The sequence below is a fragment of the Notamacropus eugenii genome, chromosome 2 (assembly GCF_028372415.1).
Source record: "Notamacropus eugenii isolate mMacEug1 chromosome 2, mMacEug1.pri_v2, whole genome shotgun sequence".
Lineage (NCBI taxonomy): Eukaryota > Metazoa > Chordata > Mammalia > Diprotodontia > Macropodidae > Notamacropus > Notamacropus eugenii.
In genome coordinates, this window is record NC_092873.1 from 511,909,077 (window position 1) to 511,932,776 (window position 23,700).

Below are 23,700 nucleotides of genomic sequence, written 5' to 3' on the forward strand. Positions count from 1 at the left end.
TGAAGATTGTTGTCCTTGATACTCAGAGAGTACCAAAATGACACCACTGTGTTGACATCAGGGTACAATGTGTCTAGCTGTGCTGATCAGACCAATACGAACTTAGAGGGCTCTATCACAGGTCGGGCATAAATAGTCATATGAATATTTGGAGTGGAGATGGCTCTAAATCTGTACATCTCATGTTTCCTTTGAGCTACTGCAGTTCTACTTTACCCATAGAGCACAGCACCGTCTTTGATTTGAGCATGTCATGGTGGGTGGGCCATGCCAGTGTCTCCTTTGTCTCACAATCGAATCCAGAGTTCTTCAGAGAGACCTTGAGAATGTCCTTGTATTGCTTCTTCTGACCTTGGTGTGAGCCCTTTCCTTGTGTGATTTCTCTTTAAAATAGTCTTTTAGGCAAATATATGTTTGCTGTTTGAATAATGTGGCCAGCCTATCAGAGTTGCACTCTCTGTAGTAGAGTTTGAATGCTAGAAAGAACCTTGGTGTTCAGTACCTTATCTTGCCAGGTGGTTCTCACAATCTTCCTAAGACAGTTCAAATGGAAGCGATTCAGTTTCCTGGCATGATACTGGTAGACTGTCCATGGTTCACAGGTGTACAACAATGAGGTCAGCACAACGGCTCTGTAGACCTCCAGTTTGGTAGGCACCCTAATAGCTCCTCTCCCACGCTTTCCTACAGAGCCTCCTAAACACTGTGGTAGCTCTGACTATGCATGCTTCAACTTCATCATCTCTGTGTATATGCCTGGAAAGTATACTGCCAAGGTAAGTGAACTTATACACAGAATTCCTATTTTCCCCATTTGTTGTAGCCAAAGGTTCCACATGTGGATGGTGTGGTGCTGGCAGGTGGAGAACCTCTGTTTTCTTGGTGTTACTACAGTCAGGCCAATATGAGTACAAACAGCAGAAAATCAATCCATATTCTGTTGCATCCCAGCCTCAGAGGTCGCATTGAGTGCATAACATCTGCAAACAAAAAGTTGCATGTTCGGCCTAGAGGCCGATGAGCTACCCGAGTCTACTCACCTTTCACAGGTCTTCGGAGGCCAACTGGATAAACATATTGAGAGAAGAGACTTTCCAGAGTCAAAGAAGGGTTAGGCTTTATTCAGGGTCTTAGTTACGTATCCATATGCAGGGTGAATTCTTCCTCAGGAGAGAGGAATCCTCCTCCTCCCAAGGGGCAAGGATCATACAGCAAGAGGATAGGAGGGGAAGAGGGTCCCTCCAAGGGCCGTGCAGCAAGAAGAGCCCCCAGAGGGGACTCCGTATCCAGAAGAGGGCCTTCAGGCTTTCCTGTCTCTACTTAAGCTTCCCCCCCCCCCCCCCCCCCCCATAGTTTGCACATGAATACTGTGCGTGCTCTCAGCCCCTAGCTAATTAACAACAGGTGTGCTCAGACCACGGCCCAATCTCAAGGATGGGATGCTCTCCCCAGCAAGTTTCCCACTGAGAAGAGGTGGAAATGCATGAGATAGCCCGTGTTTCATGCCTCAATTCCCAGCTGTTCCCTGGGGGGCCTCGTGAGAACTCTGAGGTTTAGAAGTCCTCATTTTTACCTGCCCGAGACTGTCCACGTGAAAACTGAGCTTACACCCCAACAGTTGCACACCAGCTCTCCCTCGTCTTTAGTCTTGGTTTGTAGTAATTACCATCTGTAATAATTCACCATCATTGTGGTAGCTGATTTTGATGCTATTTTTGTCTTTATTGAAGGCATCTGACAACATTGCTGAAAACATCATGCTAAAAGCATGGGAGCAAGTGCACAGCCCTGCTTCGCTCCACTGTGACTGGGAAAGTTCAAGGGCATCATTCATTATCCAGAACCTGTGCGAGCATGCCATCGTGAAACTGGCATACAATACTGATGAACTCTGGGCAGCCAAATTTTGCCCTAACTTTTTACAAGTCCTCATGACTGATAATATCAAAGGCCTTGGTCACATCTACAAACGTGTATAGACCTCTGTGCTACTCCTGGCATTTCTCCTGGAGTTGTCAGGTGGCAAACACCATATCGGCCATTCCTTGGCTCTTTCTGAAGCCACACTGGCTCTCAGGTGGATGACCATCTTCCAAGTGAAGGATCAATCTATTAAGGAGGAATCTGGGAAGAATCTTGCCAACAGTAACTAAGAGAAAGGCCTCCTTGTGATTGTCACAGGACAATCTATTTCTTTTTCCTTTAGACAGATGGGCAGTGCCTCCAAGGCATCTTTGAACTCTTGGGGGATAACTTCTTCTTGCCACATGACTTGGAAGATTTCAGTCAGCTTTTGTATGAGCAGTGGACCCCCTGCCTTGTAAATCTCAGCTGGAGTAGAATCGGCACCAGGTGCTTTGCCACAGGAGAGGAACCTAATGGCATTCAAAACCCTTTCTTCAGTTGGAAGTTTGACTAGTCAGGGATTAGCTTCGACCTGAGGTATATGGTCAATGGCTGTAGCATTGGTTGATAATGTTGTGTTGAGAACACTATGGAAGTGTTTAGCCCATCTCTTTAGAATCATGTCCTTATCACTAGTCAGTGTGGCACTGTCAGGCCTAGAGGCCCAAGGGCTACCCGAGTCTTTCCTTACCTGTCGCAGGTCTTCGGCTGGCCAAACCGGATAAACGTATGAGAGTAGAGACTTTCCAGAGTCGCACAGGGTTAGGCTTTATTCAGGGTCTTGGTTACATGTGCAGGGGGAATTCTTCCTCAGGAGAGAGGAGTCCTCCTCCCAAAGAGGCAAAGATCTTACAGTAAGAGAATGGAAGTGGGAGTGGGAGAGGGGAGAGGGGCCTTCTGTCCTCTAAGGGCCCCTCAGCGCTAAGAGAGCCTTCAGGCTTTCCTGACCCTACTTAAGCTCTCCCGCCTCATAGTTTGCACGTGAATACCGGGCGCACTCTCAGCCTTTTGTTAGTCAACAACAGGTGTGCTCAGACCCCGGGCCAATCTCAAGGGTGGGATGCTCTCCCCAGCACGTATCCCCCACGGAGAAGAGGTGGAAACGCGCGAGATAGCCGTGTCTCACGCCTCAATTCCCAGCCATTCCCTGGTGGGCCTCATGAGAACTCTGAGGTTAGAAGTCTTCACTTTTACCTACCTGAGACTGTCCACATGGAACTGAGCTTACACCCCCAACAGGGCACCATCAGTATTGATTAGTTGAGATGTACCATAGGTCTTTGGCCCATAAACAGCCTTCAAGGTGGGCATCATAAAAACACTTTGGATTGTTACTGTTGTCATAAAACTGCATCCCATCTGCTTTCTTACTGAGCCAAGAATCGAATCTTTCATCTCTTCAAGCATCATTTATTATACTTTACTTTTGATGGAATTATATGCTACCTTTTTAGAGATGGGTGAACTGTCCTGCTGGTAAACTATGTGGAGTTCTCGTTTTTCATTCTGAATTTCTCCATCATTTTTGTCAAACCAGTCTTGATGTTTGTGAGTATTCTGGCCCAGATGAGTAAATGCCATGCTGTACACTGAATCTCTGAAAGCTGCCCACTCCTTTTCTGCTCTACTATTCCCTACTGTGTGTTGGCTCAGCTTTCCCTCCAAGTTAGCAGCAAACTATTCATGCTTGGAAAAGCACTCTAGTCTGCTGACATTAAGCCCTCTGGTAATAGTCTTGCCTTGGGGCCACTGCTTTTGCTGAATGTGAATGTTTAGCTTGGAGAGGATAAGTCTATGATCAGTTTTTCACTCTGTGACATACATCACCCTAGTCACTCTCACATCCTCTCTATCTGTCATCCTTAAAATGACATTGTCTGCTAAATGCCAGTGTTTGATGTGAAGGTGTATCCATGAAGTTTTATTGCATTAGGTAAAAGGAAGGAAGTTTTAGTGATGATAAGGTTGTGAGACGTACAGGTCTTCAGTTGTAGGTGACCGTGACTCCATTCCTCCCAAGGACTCCCTGCCATGTCTGGTAGTCTGCTTTCTCTTGCAGTGGAGTCACCTGGAATTATAAGCTTCTCTTCTTTCTATACATAGATGATGAAGGCCTCTAGGTCTTCATAAAATTTTTCTTTGATCTTATCAGAGTTCATCATGATGTGAGCATACCCACTGATGATGGTGGCATGGGACCTTCCTGCAAGTGGCAATGGTGTTTTCATGAGCTTCTCCTCTTCTTCTTCTACCTATCTGACTCCTCCTTCTCAGTCTCCTTTGCTGGACTGTTTTCACTCACTAACTAGGAGTGTGCCCCACAAGGCTGTCTTCTGGGTTCTCAGCTGTCTACATATTATTTTGATTTTCTCTTCTGTTCTTATGGATTCAGTTGTCATCTCTGTGCAGATGATGCTCAGATATATTTATCCAGCCCTACCATTTCTTCTGACCTTCAAACTCCTATCTCCAACTACTAGTTAGCTAATCTGCCATCCACAAGTGGATGTCCTGTAGTCATCTAAAACTCAGGATCATCTCCAACCTCTTCCCCTACTCCCCTCCAAATTTCCCTATTACTGTTGAGGGCACCACCATCCTCCTAGTTACCCACGCTCACCTCTTCCATATCCAATCTATTTCTAGGTCCTGTTGATTCTGTCTCGTATATGCTCCCTCCTCACCTCTGACACAGCTCCCACCCTGGTGCAGGCCCTCATCATCTCATACCTGGACTATCTACTTAGCTCTCAAATTGATCTTCCCAAAGTATAAGCTCTCTCTTTCTTTTTCTCTCTCTCTCTCTCTGTCTCTGTCTCTCTCTCTCTTCCTCCCTCCCTGCCCTTTCCTTTACATTCTTTCCCTCTGGCCTTCCCCCCCAACCCCTGGCTTTTAAAGACCTTTACAATCTAACCCAGTCTGGCCTTTACAGTCTTTTCACTCATTACTCCCTTCCACCTACTCTGGGATCTGTATTGTTCCTCCCCTGTGACAGTCTGTCTTAACTCTGGGCATGTTTCCCTATGCCTGGGGTTTTCTCCCTCTTTATTTCTACCTCTTGGCTTCCTTCAGGCTTCAGCCAACCTCTCACTTTCTGCAGACCATTCCTAGGCCCCACTCCCTCGCCCTCCCTCTGACAGTTCCTTCCATCTCTCTTTGGTTCACAACTTGTCTCCTCCATCCTTCTTTAGGGTAGGGCCTATTTTTGTCTCTCTATGAATCCCTGGTGCCTGTATCCTTGGTGCTTAGCTTGCTGTCCTGGTGATTAATAAATATTTGTTGACTTGACTCTTCTTATCACTACATGGTGTTTCATTTGCACTGTCAGTTTAACAAGCATTTGTTAAATCCCTACTATGTGCTTAGTACCTAGAGGCAGCAGCATGACAGTCGATATGAAGGAAGACCTGAGTTCAGACTGCTTCTGACTCAGTTGGGCTGTGGGACCTCTAGCTAGTGACTTTGCCCCTTGAGCTTCTGGTCAGCTCTTTAAGAACACCATTTGCAGGGGAGGTGCTGATCTGCACTGATTGGCAGAGGGAGTCCCTTCCCCACTAGGCCTGCTCTGGTGAAATAACTTGATGGCGGCTCTGGAGATGCTTCTGCAGTGACAAAAAGAAGTGGCCTCCCCTTAAGGAGTTTGCTTTCTGCTTGAGGGAAACTACACGTTCATAGAAAATGATAAAGAGTAAGTGCCGAGGCAAGAGCATTAGGTATTGACCCTGAAAGAAGGGAAGTGATTGGTGCAGGGTCACCCAGCTCCAAAGTATTAGTGGTGGATTTGAATGTGGGTCTTTCTGTGCCTACTGTGTGGCAGGCAGTACACTGATGATAAAGAGACAGTCAAGCATTTACTAATCTCTTACTAAGTGCTAGAAGCAGTGATAGATAAGCCTTAGGGGTTCAAAGAAAGGCAAAGTCAGGATCCTTATGGAGCTTATATTCTAATGGAGAGAAAACATACAAGTAACAACTTACATACAAGAGAAATAAGGTGTGAATGGAAGGAATTTGGAAGGCCATGGAGACCATGAAAGGCCTTTACAAGGTAGGATTTGAGTTGAATCTGGAAAGAAGTCTAGGGAGGCAGGAACTGTGGGTGAAGAGAGAAAGCATTCCAGGCATGGAGGTGGGAGATGCAGCATGTGTGAGAAATAGTCAGAGGGCCAGGCCATGGGGTGGAAAGCAGTATAATTGACAGGGACTGGAGGAGGCCTCATTCAGAAAGTGACAACTTGAGTTAAGTCTCGAAGGAAACCAGGGATTCCCAACATTAAAACAAAATCACATTTTTGAAGGTATCCTTAGGCCTACTAGACTGTAACCTCCTAGGAGACTGAGACGTTAGATTAATTAGCCCATTTGCTTTCATGATGCCAAACATAGTGTTTTTATTGCCCATATTCGGTGCCTGTTTCTGTGGTTGGAAAAGGAGGTGATACAGTCATGCAGCGTGACTGAGGAGGAACACCCTGAGTGGAGGTCTAGAAAGAAGTTAGAGAAGAGGGGAGGCAGGAAGAGAAGAGGACCAAGTACGTGAGGAGGCTGTGATTAGGGCAGGTTACCCTGCACAGCGGGGCTTGGAGGCAGGAGGGCCTGAGTTCACATTCCACTTTGGAAACTTACCAGCTGCGTGACTTTGGGCAAATCACTTACCCTTGGTTTGCCTGAGGTTCCTCATCTTACAGTGGAAGATCACAATAGTCCTTACCTCCTAGGGTCTTCGTAGGGGTCATATGAGATAATAATTGTAAAGCATTTAGTTGTTATTATTCCATCTCAGGTATACCTGTCTTTTCTCACCCCTCTTCCGGCTCTCATCACTTCTTGCCAGACTATTGCAGTAGCTTCTAACCAGTCTCATGTCTCTCCCCACGGGATTCCATCTTCCACTTAACTGCCAAAGTGGAGATCTGACCAAGACAGCTCCACATTCCCTCACTCCCCTCAATAAACTCCAGTGGCTCCAGGATCAAATAAAAAGTCTTATTTGAATATTTTCCTAACCTGGCCCCTTCCTGTTTCTTGAGACTTTTCACCCTCAGCTCTGATCCAGTGGCTTTGACTTACTTGCTGTCCCTCACATGTGACTTCACCTCTGGACTCGGTGCCTTTGATTCAGCTGCTCTCCATGATGGGATGCTCCCCCTTCTCACTTCCCTCTCTTAGTTATTTTGGATTTTATCAGGTCTCAGCCAGCATTCCGTCTTCTGCAGGAGTACCAAATTGCTTTCATCTTTAAACCTTTGCTAGACTCTGCCATCCCCTTAAACTATCCTCCTGTGTCTCCCCTCCTTTATTAATCAAGGGTATTTGAAAATGGCCTGTGCTCTGTGCCTCTCCTCCTCTCATTCACTCCTCAACCTTTGGTAATCCAACTTCAACCTTATCGCTCAAGCAAAAATGTTCTTTCCAAAGTTTCCAATGATTTTTTTCTCAAAATGATTTTTATTAATATCTTTTGGGCAAAATTTCTCCCTCTATCTCTTCTTCTACCTTCTCCCTCTTCTCAGCCATCTCGAGAGGCAGTTAGGTGGTATGCTGGATAGGGCAGTAGGCCCGGGGTCTGGAAGGCTTGAGGTCCAGTTCAGGCTCAGAACTCATTAGCTTGCTGAACCTAGACAAATCATCAAACTTCTGTTTATCTTGGTTTTCTCACCTGTAAAATGGGGATGATAACAGCATCTGCTTTATAGGGTTGTTGTGAAGATCAGATGAGATGATATTTCTGAGTGTTCAGCATAGTGCCTGGTACATAGTAGGTGCTACATAAATGATTATTCTTTTCCTCTTCCTTCCTTTCCCTTGTTAAAAAAAAAAAAAGGAAGGTGAGGGAGAAAAAAAGCAGCAAAGCCAGTCAGTAGTGATGTTCTCTTAGTGGCCTCATCTTTCTGGAGTGTTTAGGCTTTTGGCCCCGTTGATCGTCCTTTCCTCCTGGATACTCTCTCCTCTCCCTGCGTTCCCTGGATGCTCCTGACTCCTGGTCTGCTGCCTCTCAGTCACCGTTGCTATGATGGTGAATGTTTCCAGAAGTTCTGTCCTGGACCCCCTTGTCTTCTTTCCGGTAACCTCCATACCATTGCTGGTGACATCTGAATATCCAGCCCCCTTCTCCTCCCAGAATTTTAGTCTCTTAGCAACAGTGACCTGGACATTCCAAGCTACGTGTCTCAGAGACACTGGAAATGCAATCTATCCAAAGCAGAGCTCGTTCTCTCCTCACTGACCCCACCCCCTCAACTGTCTATCCTGCCTTAGTCCTCTCAAAAGCATCCCCATCCCTCCTTTCAGTCCCTCAGCTCTTCATTCTCTCTCATCCCACAGATTCATTTACATTTCTGATCACCTCTAGTCGCAGCCACAGGCCCTCCTGTATACTGCTGCCAAACCAGTTTTCCTTAAGTGCACAGCTGACCTTGATTGCTCTCCTCGGTTTATTTCAGTAGCTTCCTTTTGTCACTAGAATAAAATGTAATCTCCTGTGTTTAGCTTTTAAAGAACTATACTCCCTGAATGCAAACAATATGTCCAGTCTCATCAAACATCACTCTGTCATCTAGCCAAAATGACCTTTCTGGAGATCCCTCTATCTCCCATCTCTGAGCCTTTGCCTTGACTGTACGCCATGCCTAGAGAACTCTCCCTCTTCACATCTGCCCCATACTCTCTCCCTTCAAGATGCTGCTCAAACACCATGTTCCGTATGAGTTGGCCTTTCCTGATTATCCCAGCTGCTACTAGTGTTCTCCCTCTCAAACTACCTTACATTAAAAGAATGATTAATATTGAATATTTATTCCCTTCATATTGATGCTTTATGGATCTGGAGGGACTCTTAAGTTCCTCCTTAGAATGTTAGTTCCTCCTGGGTAGTGATCATTTCATTCTTTGTTCTTGTATCCCCAGTGCCTAGCCTAGTGCCTGGCAAAAGGGAGGCACTTAATAAATACTTATTCATTGCTTGATTGAGACCTCTCCTGGTCTGCCCAGCTGCTAGTGCCCTCCCCTCTGAGGTGACACCTCCATCTATTTTGTCTAAATCTTGTAGGTTATTTACATGTTGTCTCTCACATCATAGCATGAGCTTCTTGGGGGGCAGAGACCATGTTTACATCTCTTTGTGTCCCCAAGCACAGTGCTTGGCATATAGTAATTGCTTAATAAATGCCTTTTAACCAATTAATTGTTAATTTTTAAAAATTTTATTTCAAATGAAAGAAGGAATTTTCCTGGGGGATGGAATGTTTAGTGAATAAGAACAGTGAAATCCCTTTTGGGGATTGTAAAATCATAATAATATAAAGCAAAAAGGTTGGACTAAGTGATCCCAAGGGTTTCTTCTTTTCTAGCTCCCAATTTTCTGTTCTTTTTTTTGTGGTGGTTGTTGGACTAAGACCTTAGAGACCATCTCCGGTTTAGTGTTAATTTTACATATGAGTTAATTGAAGTCTAGAGAGGTAAAGTCAGTGATGATGATTGAGAAAGAGATGGATGGGTGGATGGATGGATGGATAAATAGAAAGTTGGATGGATAGGGACAGGTAAGTAGGTAGACAGATAGATGGACAAATACGGAGGTAGGTGGATAGATCAGGATAACAGCAAACAAGCCTGAAAATCAGGCTTCTTGACTCATCTGCTGTTACCTCCCTTTCTAAAAATTGAATTTTAAAACTTAAATCACACTTAATGTAAAATGCTTCTCAATCCTTGAAGTGCCATATGATACTAGCTGTTATTACTAATCTTTAATTCTTTTCTTACCAGGTTTGGTTTAGATCGAAAAATATCTAGAGGGAAATGGTTGAAACCAATGAGGGAGAAGTAGGAAAACTCAGCAAGCAAATATGTTTGTTCTCCCTGAAGCCTGGGCCCAGGTGCAGTAGACCTGCTCTACTTCATAGACTCCTAGGACTGTAAGGGGCAGCTAGATGGTGCTGTAGTGCACCATGTCTGGCCTAGAGTCAGGAAAACTCATCTTCCTGCATTCAAATCTGGCCTCAGACACTTACAACTGTGTGACCTTGATTGCCTCAGCTTCCTCATTTATAAAATGAGCTGGAGAAGGAAATGGCAAACCACTCCAGTGTCTTTGCCAAGAAAACCCAAAATGGGGTCTCAAGACAATCTGACAAGACCGAAAATGACCAAACAGCTACAGCAACAAAAGGACTGGTGAGTCTGGCCCTTCATTGTGCAGATTTGCACCCTGAGGAGGGAAGTGAGGCCAGCTTTCCCTCAAGAAGTCAAACATGGATTTGGGATTCAAACTCAGGTCTCTGATTTTAAGACCAGTGCTTCAAAAAAACCTAAGATCTTGGCAACTGGTTATTTCCTGGCAGATAGAGGGAGAAGAAATGGAAATAGTGTCAGATTTTATATTTTGGGGCTCAAAGATGACTGCAGATGGTGACTGCAGCCATGAAGTTAAAAGATGCTTGCTCCTTGGAAGGAAAGCTGTGGTAAATCTGGATCGCCAACTGCAAGGCACATCACTGTGCTAACAAACTTTTTCCAGTCAAAGCTATGGCTTTTCTTTTCTTTTTGTTGGAATGGTGAAAGGCAAGGCAATTGGGGTTAAGTGACTTGCCCAAGGTCACACAGCTACTAAGTGTGTTGGATTTGAACTCAGGTCCTTCTGACTCCAGGGCCAGTGCTCTACTTACTGTGCCACTTAGCTGCCCCAGATTTTTCAGGGGCAATGTATGCTGTGGGAATTTGACTATAAGGAAAGTTGAGAACTGCAGAATCAATGCTTTCGAATTGTGGGGCTGGAAAACGTTATTTAGTCCCTTGGATAGCAAGAAGGTCAGATCAGTAGGTACTTAAAGAAATTAATTCAGGCTATTCATGGAAGGTTAGATAGTAAAGCTGAAGCTTAAAATATTTTGACCACATAAAGAGAAGATGGAATTCACTGGAAAAGACCCTAGTGTTGGGAAAGATTGAAAGCAAAAGGAAAAGGCAGAGGATGAGATGGATATGTAGTGCCTTGGAAACAATGAACATGAACTTGGACAGACTTGGAGAGATAGCAGAGGAGAGGAGGGCTTGGCATGCACAGTCAGATGTGACTCGACAACAACAACAAAGCTTCCTCCTTTTACTTCAATATTGGTCTGTCTTAGTCTTTGATAAATTTTCATTTGACAGGAATGAAAAAAACTTAGAGGAAGACAGGAAGAAAAATGATATGCAGATGAAACAAGCAGAACAACAGGTTCCCATCCTAGAGTTTAGGGCAAATGCTGAGTGATACCATATTGAGCTTCATGGTGTGGAGTCTGGACCGGGGTGGGAGGAACTTGCAGCCTCAAGGCCCCATGTGACCCTCAAGTGACTGAATCCAAACTTCACAGAACAAATCTCCTTTATAAAAGGATTTGTTCTGTAAAACTTGGACTCAGTCCAAAGGCCACACCTGAAGACTCAGAAGGCCATGTGTTCCTCAGCCTGGTCTGGACAGTTTGAATGTCAGAATTGGCCAAGATGGTCCATTTGGTGTTCTGCTTGGTGCCACAGGTCAGGCCCCTCATTTATCAGTAGCTGTGTGACAGTGAATCCTTGAAGGCTGCCAGACCTCAGTGTGAATCCTGCCTCCAGCACCCCCGTCCCACCCCAGCAACTTGGTGGAGGATACAATGAGATACCTTCTGTAAAGTGCTTTGCAAATCTTAAAGCATTATGTAAACCTTAGCCATTTTTCTCTCCTCTCTTTGCCCTGTCTCATAACTGTTTCACTCCTCAGTTCATTTAGCAAACATCCCTTGAGTGCCTCCTGTATTGCAGGGCCCAGAGTTGGTTATGTAGAGGATATAGAGATGCCTAGGAAAGGGCCCTTGCCCCAAGGAGTTTCCCATCTCCCACAGACCAGAGGACCTGGGGGGTAAAAGGGCATTCACCTTGTTGCTACTGTTCTGGTCAAAGATAGGCTGGGACCAGAATGAGTTTGCACATTGTTCATGGACGGAATTCATTTGGAATGAAGCTCCTTGGGTATCAGTGACCGTCATCCTTGCCTACCAGCTCTTAGTGCCTGTGGGATGCTTCAGATCATCTTTTCTGGCTTGGTTCTTTCCTCTGTAAGGCTCTGATCCCCTTGGCAGAAGCTCCGCCTCCTCTAGACTTGCATGCTTGCCACAGTGTTTTCACACAGTAAACAGTCAACAAGCATCTGTGGGGTAAATGATTCAGCACTCTTCTCCTTCCTACAAACAGCGTCACTGAATTCCAGAAGTGCAGCCGGGGAGTCACCTCAGAGAATCTCTAGTTCCTCACTCTCATTCTGCTAACAAGGAGACTAAGTACAGCTAAGAGGAAATGAGTTACCCAGGTTCCCACAGCTAGAGAGGGCAGAGCCCAGACAAGCCTCCACCCAGGGTTCCTGGGCCTGGGCCAAGGCTTTTCCCACTTCCTGTACTACAACACTTGTGGGTAAAAGAGCCTGTTAAAATGAAATTCTGTTCTGATTAGAAAGTTCTGTAACATTGTCATATCTAATGTGAATTTGTAATATTAAAAAAAGTGTACTGTTGATGCTTAAAGCAATAATAAGCTATACTTTCTTTAACAGCTCGTGATGCTGATGAGAGAGAGAAGTGGATTCAGGCCTTAGAAGAGACCATCCTCCGGCACACGCTTCAGCTGCAGGTAGGACTTTTTCAATAACTCCATGGTCCCAGGACATCAAACACATAATGGGGACAACGAGGTGAGAAATGAGAAACTATGATTATCTTGCATTAGTGCTTGGCTTTTCCTAGTGTATCATCATCTTTTGAAGGTTCAGTGATGTTTTCCTCCTTTGAAAATGGAAACCTCTTGTCTAACAAGTATCTGCAAGTTTATAATGGAAAGTATGTGGCCAATGAAATTCTGTGAGAACAGTAAATCTTTTTCATTGTTACTAAACTGATGTGTGCATTTGGGGCCCTTGGGATGCCTGAAATAACAGATCCACATAACTGGGCCTGATGCTTAATGACCATGTGTCTGGGTAGCCAGCCTCAGCTTGGCTTTTGTGGCCCCAAGGCCATAGTCATAGATGTGCACTGATTGTGAAGAGGAAGCCTGCATTTGAAGTTTCTGCTGGGAAGTCTTACTCTGGACCACTGAGTCATAGCACAGAGGATTTTTAATAACCTTTCTCTTACAGCCTTGCTCCTGCTGTAGGAGTGGTTTTTCAAAAGCAGTCTCCATATTCATTCTTAATTTTGGTATTTTTGAGGTGCTCCTGAATGATAATAGGAATCACACACTTCACTTTGTGTGCAGTTGGTTAGTGAAAAGGATGAACTATTTAATTCCAAGTGAGAGGGAATGTGGAGGCGAGAACTTGCCATAGTCGCTTAGCCTAGCGTTTAGGGCCTTCTACTCCCTGGCTTCAGCCTTTAGGCAAGACTTCTCTGTTCTTAGGCCCCTCTGGTCCAGCCACATTGCTTGTTCACTGCCTTCTGTCTCTCATTCCTCCACAGTGTCCTTTGCTTTCCTGAACATTGTGTTGTACATACCTCCCCTTGATCAGAGCTGTACCTATCCTTCTAGGCACCACTCACTTTTGGGTGCCCTTTGCTTGGGGTCAGTGGCCTACCATATTATGGAGTAGTTTTTTTCCTTCCCAGCTCATACCACTTATTGTCCATACCCGTAGTTTGAGCCATACCATACACTTACCTTGATCTTTGCATAGGTATTTGTCTAGCATGACTCCCTTAAAAGATCGCAATTTTTTATTGTAATCTCCTTGATAGCGTGGATCCAATTAGTTGGATTTTAGAATATATCAGGGGTTGGTGAAAAGAAATCTGGTATGAACAAGTTTCCTTTCATTCTGTATCCTTTCCTCTCTCCCTTCTTTCTCTAAGACCTCCACCCTTTTCCAGCACTGCCTATAACTTTATTCACACCACCTAATCATGGTCCAGGACCAATTTTTGCACTTATCTGTCCCTTTGAGACTCTCTCTTTGCCACAGTCCACTTAACAACCAGAAGTTATCTGTGCAGTGGGTGCAGTGCTGGGCCTAGAATCAGGAAGAGCAGAGTTCAAATCCTGCCTCAGACACTTACTAGCTGTGTGACCATGGGGAAGTCACTTTACCTCAGTCTTTCTCAGTTTCCTCAGCTGTAAAATGGCAATAATAATAGCATTTACCTCCCAGGATTGCTGTGAGGATCCAAAGAAATAATATTTATAAAGAACTTAACACAGTGTCTTACATATCGTAACTGCTTAATTAATGCTTGTTCTGTACCTTCTTCATTTACAGAAAGTCCCCAAAGCAGCCCCTTTCTCTGGGAGTTCAGCACCTTAACTCCCTCCTTCTGACTCTCAACTCTTGCCCGTTTCTTAGGAGACTTCAGAATTTATGTGGAGTATCTTCGAAGTACCTATACCTTTCACTTTTTCCAATCCTATCAAATCCTATGACCTCTTTCATAGGAATGATCACATTTTGAATCTCACCATTATTCACAGGGATTCACTACCTTAACCAGAAGCTCAGACATTTCTCGAATCTCTGCTCCTAGCCTCCTTCGCTCTTTCCCTATGCTACCCTTTCAAAGTCTGTTCTTTAGCTTCATTTCAGTCTCCAATCCCTCTACCCCTCTGTACTTTCTCAGGCCTAGTATATAGCAGACACTGGATACATGCTTATTATATTAGAAGGGGTTTTAAAGGATAGTACTGGGGGGTAAAATTAGTTCTCTGATTTTTTTTTTAAGTTTTTACAAACTTCAAATAGTATGAGCTAGCTCTGGCAATGCACATGTCAACCTCATTGTCAATGTGTATGTCCCTGGAAAGTACACTACCAAGGTAAGTGAACTTATACACAGCATTCAAAACTTCTCCATTTGCTGTGACCAATGGTTCCATGTATGGATGATGTGGTGGTGGCTGATAGAACACCTGTGTTCCTATGGTGTTAATTATTAGGCCAAAATTAGCAAAGGCAGCAGAGAATGATACTTTGTTGCATCTCAGCTTCAGAGGCTACATTGAGTGCACAGTCATCTGCAAACAGAAAATCATGCACCAACACTTCCTCCACTTTGGTCTTGGCTTCTAGCCTTTTCAAACTGAAGAACTTACCATCAGTATGGTAGTTAACCTTGATGCCGTGTTCATCTTCACTGAAAGCATCTGTCAACATGGCTGAAAACATCATGCTAAAAAGCACAGGAGCAAGCACACAGGCCTGTTTCACTCCACTGGTGACTGGGAAGGCATGAGAGCTTTGTCCATTATCCAGAACCTGGACAAACAAGCCATCATGAAATTGACAAACAATACTGATAAACTTCTCTGGGCAACCAAATTTTGACATGATTTTCCATAAGCCCTCACAACTAACAGTGTCAAAGGCCTTGGTCAGATCTACAGTCACTATGTACAGACCTCTGTTCTGCTCCTGCCATTTCTCCTGGAGCTGTGGGGCAGCAAACACCATATCGACTGTTCCTCGGCCCCTTCCGAAGCCACGCTGGCTCTCAGGTAGATGACCTTCCGCCAGGTGAAGGATCTGTCTGTTGTGAAGCAAGGAGCAAGATGTGTGTATGTCAGCATTACAGATTTAAAATAATCTTCTAAGGCACATGGTTTAATTAGAGAAGAAACCATATATTTAAGCTTGGGGAACTGCCTGTTTTAGCCATCAACAGTGTCTGGGTTTGTTAGATAAAAATTAATTGCTGAAAAAGCAGTTATTAAGGATTAATTTAAAGGATTTGGGGAAAGGTTAAGAAACCTCATTTATTCTACTTTATTATTCTGTAGTTAGCGTCAAGTTCTCATTTCTGAAGGCGAAGCCTGTACAAATCCCTAGTGGAGAAAGTCTTTTAAAAAAGAAGACAAACCATCTTCAGAACGCTCTGAATTTGTTGGTGACACAGAAGGCAAACTCCCCGTTTTTGTTTTAAACCGGCCGGCCGCACGGTTGGAGCCTGGGATGCTCGGGATCCGCGGCAGGGCCCGGGGGGGCGGGGGGGCGGCAGCAGCAGGAACCCTCCGTTCGACTCAGTTTCCCCGTCTGTAAAATGGAGACCGTCACGCCCGGGCAGGGGGAGGTGGGTGAGGGGTGAGGCTCGCCCGAAGGCCAGCCTTAAAGGGGCAGGTGCGGCGTGGACGTTGCGGGGCGGGGTGCTGGGCTCGTGCCGCCCAAGGGCCTACCACCAAAGGGGAGGGGTGGGCCTTCAGGCTGCGCTGTGGGTGAGTGCTGCCTTCTCGGAAAAACCGGGGACCCCGGGGAGCTGGGGGAGGGGCGGGGGTTTGCTTGGCCCTTGGCCTTCTGTGGAGCCCCGGGCGATGCCGCACACCAATGGGCGGAGGGGGGCGGGACTAGCCAAGGAGCCTGACCAATGGCCAGGCGCGTCTTTTCTGGGGAACGGAGGCGGCGACCTCAGCCAATGGGAACCCGGCCCGCCCGGGGAGGCGGGGATAGCGGGCGGTCCTGGAGGTGGGAAGGGGAGGGGCGCTGTCGCGGCGCGCGTCGGTGGCTTGGCGCCCCGTCCCCGCCCCCCGCCGCCCTCGGCTGCCCCCGGCTGGCGGGACCCGGGACTTGGGCGGCCTGAGCGGCGCCTCCGTTCCCGGATGGATCTGCTGAAGGTCTCCTGCAGCGTGAGTGCCCCGGGTGGAGGTTGAGGTGGGGGTCTCCCGAGGGTGAGCGAGTGTGGTGGGGGGCAGAGGGGAGCTCCTCTGCACCCCGAGGGAGCCGCGCGTGGGGTTCTGGAGGAAGAGTCCTCCCCCTCCCCCTCTCGGGCACCTGTACCCGCTGGGGGGTACAGCCTCGGCCTTCCCCTGTGGGGTGCACCCCCCCCCCCGGGCGGGCGGACGTGCCCCTCGAGAGCCTCGGCTCGAGACCTTCCCACGCCGCGGCGGCGAGGCCTCGTCTGCTCGGTGCCAAAGAAAGTTGGTGTCCGAGGCTGCCCCTCTCAGACCTGGGCCCGAGCCCCGCCGGGCAGGGCACCCCTGGGGCGCGTCCTCGCGCCCAGCCCGGCTCAGCCTCCTCAGGCCTTTCCCCAAGATCCTGTCCCTTTTCCATCTCCGTGGGACCTTCCCCTCCTTCTCACGCCCTGCCCTTGGGAGAGGGGACCAACCCCCGACCTCGGCCCCGCGCTCACGGACCAGGCAGCCGAACGTAGGTGTCCCAGGCCCCAGGCCGGCTCTCCCGGCCGTCCTGGTCTGTAATTACGGTGAGATGAGCTACACTCCCGGTCTTAGCCCCCTCGGGAGGGCCGGGTGTCGGCGCTGCCTGATTCAGCTGCTAGGTCTTTGGGGCTTTGCCTGCGGGCCAGCCTTCCCCGTGGTGACTTTGTTTGGTAAATACTCCAGGTTTGTTGAGAGATGAGGGGTGGAGTGGGAATGCATCTCTGGGGCTGCTTTTGTGCTAAATTCTCCGAGAACCACCCCTTTGAAAACTCTCCAGCCGTTTGTTGTCATCTGAAGTGGCTTCTGTCACAGTGGGGGTGATCAGATTAGAGAGAAGTGAAAAAAGTGGCAGGCCGGGCAGCCAGTGAGCGTTAAGTGATTGCCCTGTGCCAGGCCGCCGTGCTGACCGAGCGCAGGAAGCGCCTTCGCTGTGGTGCGCGTTCTCTCTGCCCAGGGGGGCGTGCGAGTGCGTGCTGTTGGCTTGGCTGAGATACAAACGTAAAGAGAAACAGTAGCAAAAAGCCGCTGCTGTGGCACGCTGGTTCTGAACACCTTCGGGGTCTTCTCTCCAAACTGTCCTTTGTCTAAAATTGAGATAAATGGTTGGGCACTCAGGAACCTTGGAAGTGTTCCGTGGATGTGAGCTGTTGTTATTATCGTGGTCATCACCATCACCTATCTTGACCTTAACTCACAAGATCAGTTACTTCGTTCATTTCTCCCCCTCCTCTCCTTCAGCTGTAAACTCCCTGCAGGCAGTGGAGTTGGGGTTTTTGGGTTTTTTTCTTAAGAAAAAACATGGAATGCTTCATAAATTTGGGTGTCATCCTTGCATAGTACATGTGCTGCCGAAGCAAGCACGAGGTTGTTTTTTATCATTTTGTACCTATTGTACCTACCTGAGTACCCTGTACTCTGTCATTTTTGTTGGTCTCCATCTTCTGTGCTTAGAGTACTCTATGGGTGCTTCTCATGATGAGTCTGAAGTTAGGCAGAAGCCTGCATCATCAGAGATTCATTTCGAGGTAACTTTGCATTTCAGATGATTTCCACAAAAGAAACGGACTGGCAGACCTAGTCCTGGTCAGGGAACCAGGAAGACCTGGGCTCATGTCTAGTCTCTGCCACATTCGAGTCCCTACCCACCAGAGTTCCTCTTGCTGCCCCAAATCACAGCACTGCCACCTTCTTCAAAGCTCAACTCCTACTCAAGCAGAAAACAGGTTCTTGGAAGGCTGACAGGATGAGTCTTTCTGGTTCATTCAGAGCATTCATTAAACTCTTGCTTTGTGCTAGGCATCATAAGATGATGAGACCTACAGAGTGCAAGGACAAAAGGAAAACTTCCTACCCTCAAAAAGCTTACGTTCTGATGAGAGGAGATAGCAAGTACACACGCATCTCTATTAGATTCAAAATTACTACAAAGAATTTTGGTGCACAGCAGGTGTGTGTGTGTGTGTGTGTGTCTGTGTCTGTCTGTCTGTGTGTGTGTGTGTCTGTGTGTGTGTGTCTGTGTGTGTGAAGTTCTATATATTAAGTGATGCTGGAGCTGAATCGTGAAGGAAGCCAGAGATTGAGAAGGTAGGGGGGGAGTATTGCACTCCTGGCCCCAGAGAATAACTTGGTTTATGGGTAACTTTGAGCTGGGTCACAGTGTGTGGAAGAAACTAATGTGTAAGATGGTTGGAAATGTAATGAAGGGCCAGGTGATGAAGAGCTGTAAATGTCCAATATAATAGTTTCTGTTTTATCTTGGAGGTAATAGGGAGCCACTAGAATTTGAATTGGGGGATGATAGGATCAGTCCTGTGCTTTAGGGTCATCACTTACAGAAAATGGATCTGGTGGGAAAGATTAGTCCATTTGAATCTAAGATACCCAAAGAACATCCAATATGGGATGTCTAATGACATGTCTGATGAGTGACTAGAATTCATGGCTGGATTCGTAGGTCTGGGAGTCAACTATAAAACTGAAGGAAAATTGAAGCCATAAGAGCTGATGAAGTCACTAAGTCAGAGTGTAGAAAGGAAAGATACGAGGCTTCAGGGCTATGCTTTGGAGTGCACCCACTAACTAAGGGGTATAACATGGTTGAGCAAAAAAGGACAGATAGGGAGTGGTCAGATAAGGAAGAGGAGAAACCACAATGTTCTTAAAATACAGAGAGATTAGAGCGTCCAGGAGGATCATATAATCAGTAACGGCAAACGCTAAGGAGATGTCCAGAAAAATGGAGATTGAGAAGCCATGAGATTTGTTTAATTCATAATATTTAGGAACTCTGATTTTTAGATCACTTGACATCTTTTTTTCATTATGGCTTAGTTCCACTGTGGGGAAGAGGTTAGGATGTTGACTGAACTTGTTCTAGAATGAGAAACAAGCTTCTACCACCAACTATCCTGTCCTTTGCAGCTATTTGCAAGGGTCTGTGGTGGGGGAGGATAGAAGATAGGAGCGGAAAGAGTTTGGAATCTGGGAAACTAGTTAAAAGATTATTGCTTATTTTTATAGATATATAGATATAGATAATAGGTAATTGGTTATGGAGAATGGGAGGATATAGGGGAGTGACTGGAAGGATAACTTTGCAGTATGAAAGAAATGTGGGAGTTGTAAGCATGAGATTGGCTGGAAGAAGCCCTAGATTGCCTTACTTTCCTTTCTCTCCCTTACTCCAGCCAGCCAATCAATTGCTAGGTCTTAGCAAGACTCCCTCCCTAGCAGGTGTCTTCTCTGACCCTTTCACTCTGCTCTTGGCGTCTCACCTAGCCTTTTTCAAGTACCTTCAAGTTTTATCCCTTCCTTAAGTCTCCTCTCCACTTCACTCCATTTTCCACACAGCAGATGATTTTTCTCCCTAGTCCAAGTCAAACTCAGTAAGCTCTAATGATTCCCTGTCACCCCCAGATCAGATACAACCTCCTCTGGGTGGCATTTAAAGCTCTTTGCAGATTGACTCCCACCCATCTACCCATTCTTCCCCTTCATGCATGCCACAGTCCTGCCATAGTGGCTTGCTGTGCTGGCATCATTTCCTGTTCTACGTGTATGGAATGCATTTCCTCCCCTTTTGCTTGTTAGGATTCCTGTTTTTGCCCCATCTTCATGAAGCCTAAGGTTCTGATTCCCCCTGGCCACTGGTACCCATTACCTCTTAGACTATGTTTTGTCTGTTCCTACACATGTGCACCATTTCTGCCACTGTCGAATGTTAGATCCTTTGGGACCAGGGAATGTTTTATTTTTATCTTGGTAACCTCACAGTACCTGAAACCTAGGACTTAATAAATTACTGGATAGATAGGATTTTTTTAAAAGGGATCCAAGAAGAACAAGGATCTGAATAGGCAGAAGGGAATTAAAACTTGTGTAAAGGGGAATAAGGGTTGAGATTATGATTCCAAAAAAGGGAGAGGCCACAGGAGTTGTGGTCTTGGAGCTCTTTGCTAGTGGAGTACCCCAGATATCTGCACTTGGCCTTGTGTGGTTTTAACATTTTCATCACAGACAGGGATAAAGGCAAAGAAAGTCCCCATACCAAATGTGCAGTTTATACAAAGCTGGGATTCAGAAAGATCTGAACAGATTAGAACATGGGGCCCAGTTGAATAAGATACAGTTTAATAGGGGTGAATATGAAGTTCAGAGGGTCAGTTTTACAAGCACAGGCCACAGATAAGAGCAACCAGCTGCATGATGGGAAAAAGGGAGTGTGATTTAGTTAAGTAGAAATTCAGTATGAATCACTGTGCTCTGGCAGTCAGTCAGTAGGTTTTCATTAAGTGACTGCCATGTGCCAGGCTCTGGAGGTAACAAAGGCAGAATTGAAGTAGGCCCTGTCTTCAGGAGCTTATATTCTAATCTTCATGCCATAAAAAGGCCTTCCTAAAACTAAGGTCTAGCTGTGTCACCCAGCGCCTCTCCCTTCCTCATTAAACTCCAGTGCCTTCCTAATGCTTCCAGGATCAAATGTAAAATCTTGTGTTTGGTGTTCAGAGCAGTTCATAACTTGGCCTGTCTTACCAAATCGCCTTGCACCTTCCTCTCCTCCACATACTTTGCAATCCAGTCACTCTGTCCTCTCACATGACACCAATTCTGGGTATTTTCACTGTCTTGTCCCTCATGCCTAGAATTCTCTCCCTTCTTATTATCTCTTATCTCCTGGCTTCATATCTCAGCTAAGATTCTGTGTTTCGCAAGAAGCATTTCCCAGTTTCCTTTCATTCTAGTTCCATATCTCTAAGGTTATCTCCTTTAATATATTTATATATCTTGTTTGAACATAGTTGTTTGCACGTTTTCTCTCCGCTAAACTGTGAACTTTCAAGAGCAGGAATTATGTTTGCCTTTTTTTTCTATCTCCAACTCTCAGCACATAGAACATGCTTAATAAATGACTTTATGTGAAGAACATTTACATTTGATCTTAGTTGGAATGAGGTCTGCAGGAGATTATTGAGTAAGAATAACATGCGCAGACATGGCTTTGGGAAGTTCCTTGACTGCTCTGTGGAGGGTGGAAAGGAGTGGGGGTAAACTGAGGTCAGGGAGACCAGTTAGGTCATTGCCTTATTCCACACAAGGGGTAATGGGTCTGATTAGTGAGCGAACTGTGTGGGTGGCAAGAAGGATAACACTTTGGAAACTGACTGGATGTTTGAGGTGAGTGGAAGTGGAAGGCTCAGGGAGGGACATGCAGAGGCTCAGGAGGGAAACTCATGGAGTTTTGTTTCGGACATGTTGAGTTTGAGGTGTCTACAGGACATCTAGTGAAGTGTCTGGTGTGCAGCTGTCATGCAGATTGCATATGTGGATCTAAATGTAGTGAGGCCAGATGCCTGGGACTAGGGAGTAAGCTCATCCTGCTATGGTTAGATGTCTGTGGAGTAGTGCATGTTCACTTCTAGGCATCACATTTTTAAACTGTGTGTAAGGTAGAGGAAATCCAGAAAGAAGAGAATCAGTGGCCTGGATGATCAATCAGGTGCTTTGAGTTTATGCTGTATGAGAATCTTTCTAAGGAAGGAAACCTATCCAGGGTCTTATACTAGAAAAAGACTTAGGGAGAGGACAAGAAAGCTCCTTTAGTTACTTGAAAGACTCATGTGGAAAAGGGATTAGACTTTTTCTGCTTGGTCCCAGAGGACAGAATTAGATATGAGATAATAGCTACAGAAAGGCAGATTTAAGTTTGATTATAAGAAAATCTCGCCAATAATGAGAGCTCTTCTAAGGTCAAATGGGCTCCTTTGGGAAAGAGTGAGCTCTCCCTCTTTGGAGAATTCTTGTTTAGGTTGGGGACCTCAATGTCGCCCTCTCTGAACTTGATAAATCTAACCTCAAAATAAATAAGAAAGAAATGAAGGAGGTGAATAGAACTCTGGATAAGGTAGGTATGATAGATCTCTAGAGAAAATTAAAGGAGGATGGAAAGGAATATACCTTTTTCTCAGCAGTACATGGCACATATATAAAAATTGACCATGTACTAGGGCATAAAAACCTCACAATCCAGTGCAGAAAGGCAGAGATAGTCAATGCATCCTTCTCCGATCATAAATGCAATAAAAATTATATGTAATAAAAGGCTATAGAAAGATAGACAAAAAATTAATTGGAAACTAAATCTAATCCTAAAAAATGGATTAAACGACAAATCATAGAAACAATCAGTAACTTAATTCAAGAGAATGACAGTAATGAGACAATCTACCAAAACTTCTGAGGTGCTGCAAAAGCATCTTAGGGGAACTTCTTAAGGAAAGTTTTATATCATTGAACGCCTAAATGAATAAAATAGAGAAAGAGGAGATCAGTGAATTAATTGGGCATGCAGCTGAAAAAGAGGATTCTTGTTTAGCCTTGACTTGCATTGTCATCTTTAAGGCCCCTTTTCATCTCTGAATGGGATTTGGATTCTTTCCATAAGGGGTGAGATTCTAGTCAACAGATACTTAATAAGTGCTTACCCGTGTGCTTGGAGGCCCTGTTCCTCCGTTTTTTTGTGAAATGTTTCCTCACTCTAACTAAATTGGAGCCAATCTGGGTAAACATGAGTGACAAAAGAGGGAAGTTAGTTTCTGTATGAGGGCCTTTTTATTATAAATGGAATTTTACTTTTTAAAAAATGTTTGTAAGTGCTTTTGCTTTTATGTCATTCCTTCCCTTACCCTGTATATTTCAGCAAAATCATCACATGCACCTCATCTGATAACTTATGCAACACGCCCCATCCACCTTAGTCCTTTTTCATATCGCTTTCAACCCAGGGAAGGTGGTTCAATTTACTAATTGCTGCTCTGTGCCCAAGCTTAGTCATTGTAATCATGCAAGATTCTTTACTGTCTTCTTATTCTGTTCTCACCTTGTCATTGTGTGCAAGAAGATCTGCATTTTTCACTCTGCTTCAGTTGGTGAGTCTCCCTACAGTTCTCTGATTTTCTCACATATGCCATTCTTTGGATGCAAAATTTCATTATGCTCAAGTATCACAGTATGGTTAGCTATTCACTCATTTCATCTGTTTTTAAGTAGTCTCTCCTGATGAGCCTGTACATGTTTAAGAGGGTGACCAGGAGGAGCAGTTGGTATCTCTTCACAACTGGTTTTTGCTTCTATTTCTTCAGTTTAATT

General features: G+C 45.5%; 1 protein-coding gene across 11 annotated transcripts in view; it reads left to right on the forward strand.

Moving 5' to 3' along the window:
- OSBPL9 (oxysterol binding protein like 9) overlaps nucleotides 1-23,700 on the forward strand; it is a 143,545-nt gene that overhangs the window by 69,166 nt on the left and 50,679 nt on the right. For 9 of the 11 annotated variants that reach the window (XM_072649431.1, XM_072649432.1, XM_072649433.1 and 6 more), the window contains one exon: nucleotides 12,479-12,555. In XM_072649431.1, coding sequence (XP_072505532.1) covers nucleotides 12,479-12,555 — 77 coding nt within the window. Of the gene's footprint in view, nucleotides 1-12,478; nucleotides 12,556-16,381; nucleotides 16,525-23,700 lie in introns of those variants that run through there. The other 2 variants (XM_072649436.1, XM_072649434.1) reach the window with 2 other exon arrangements.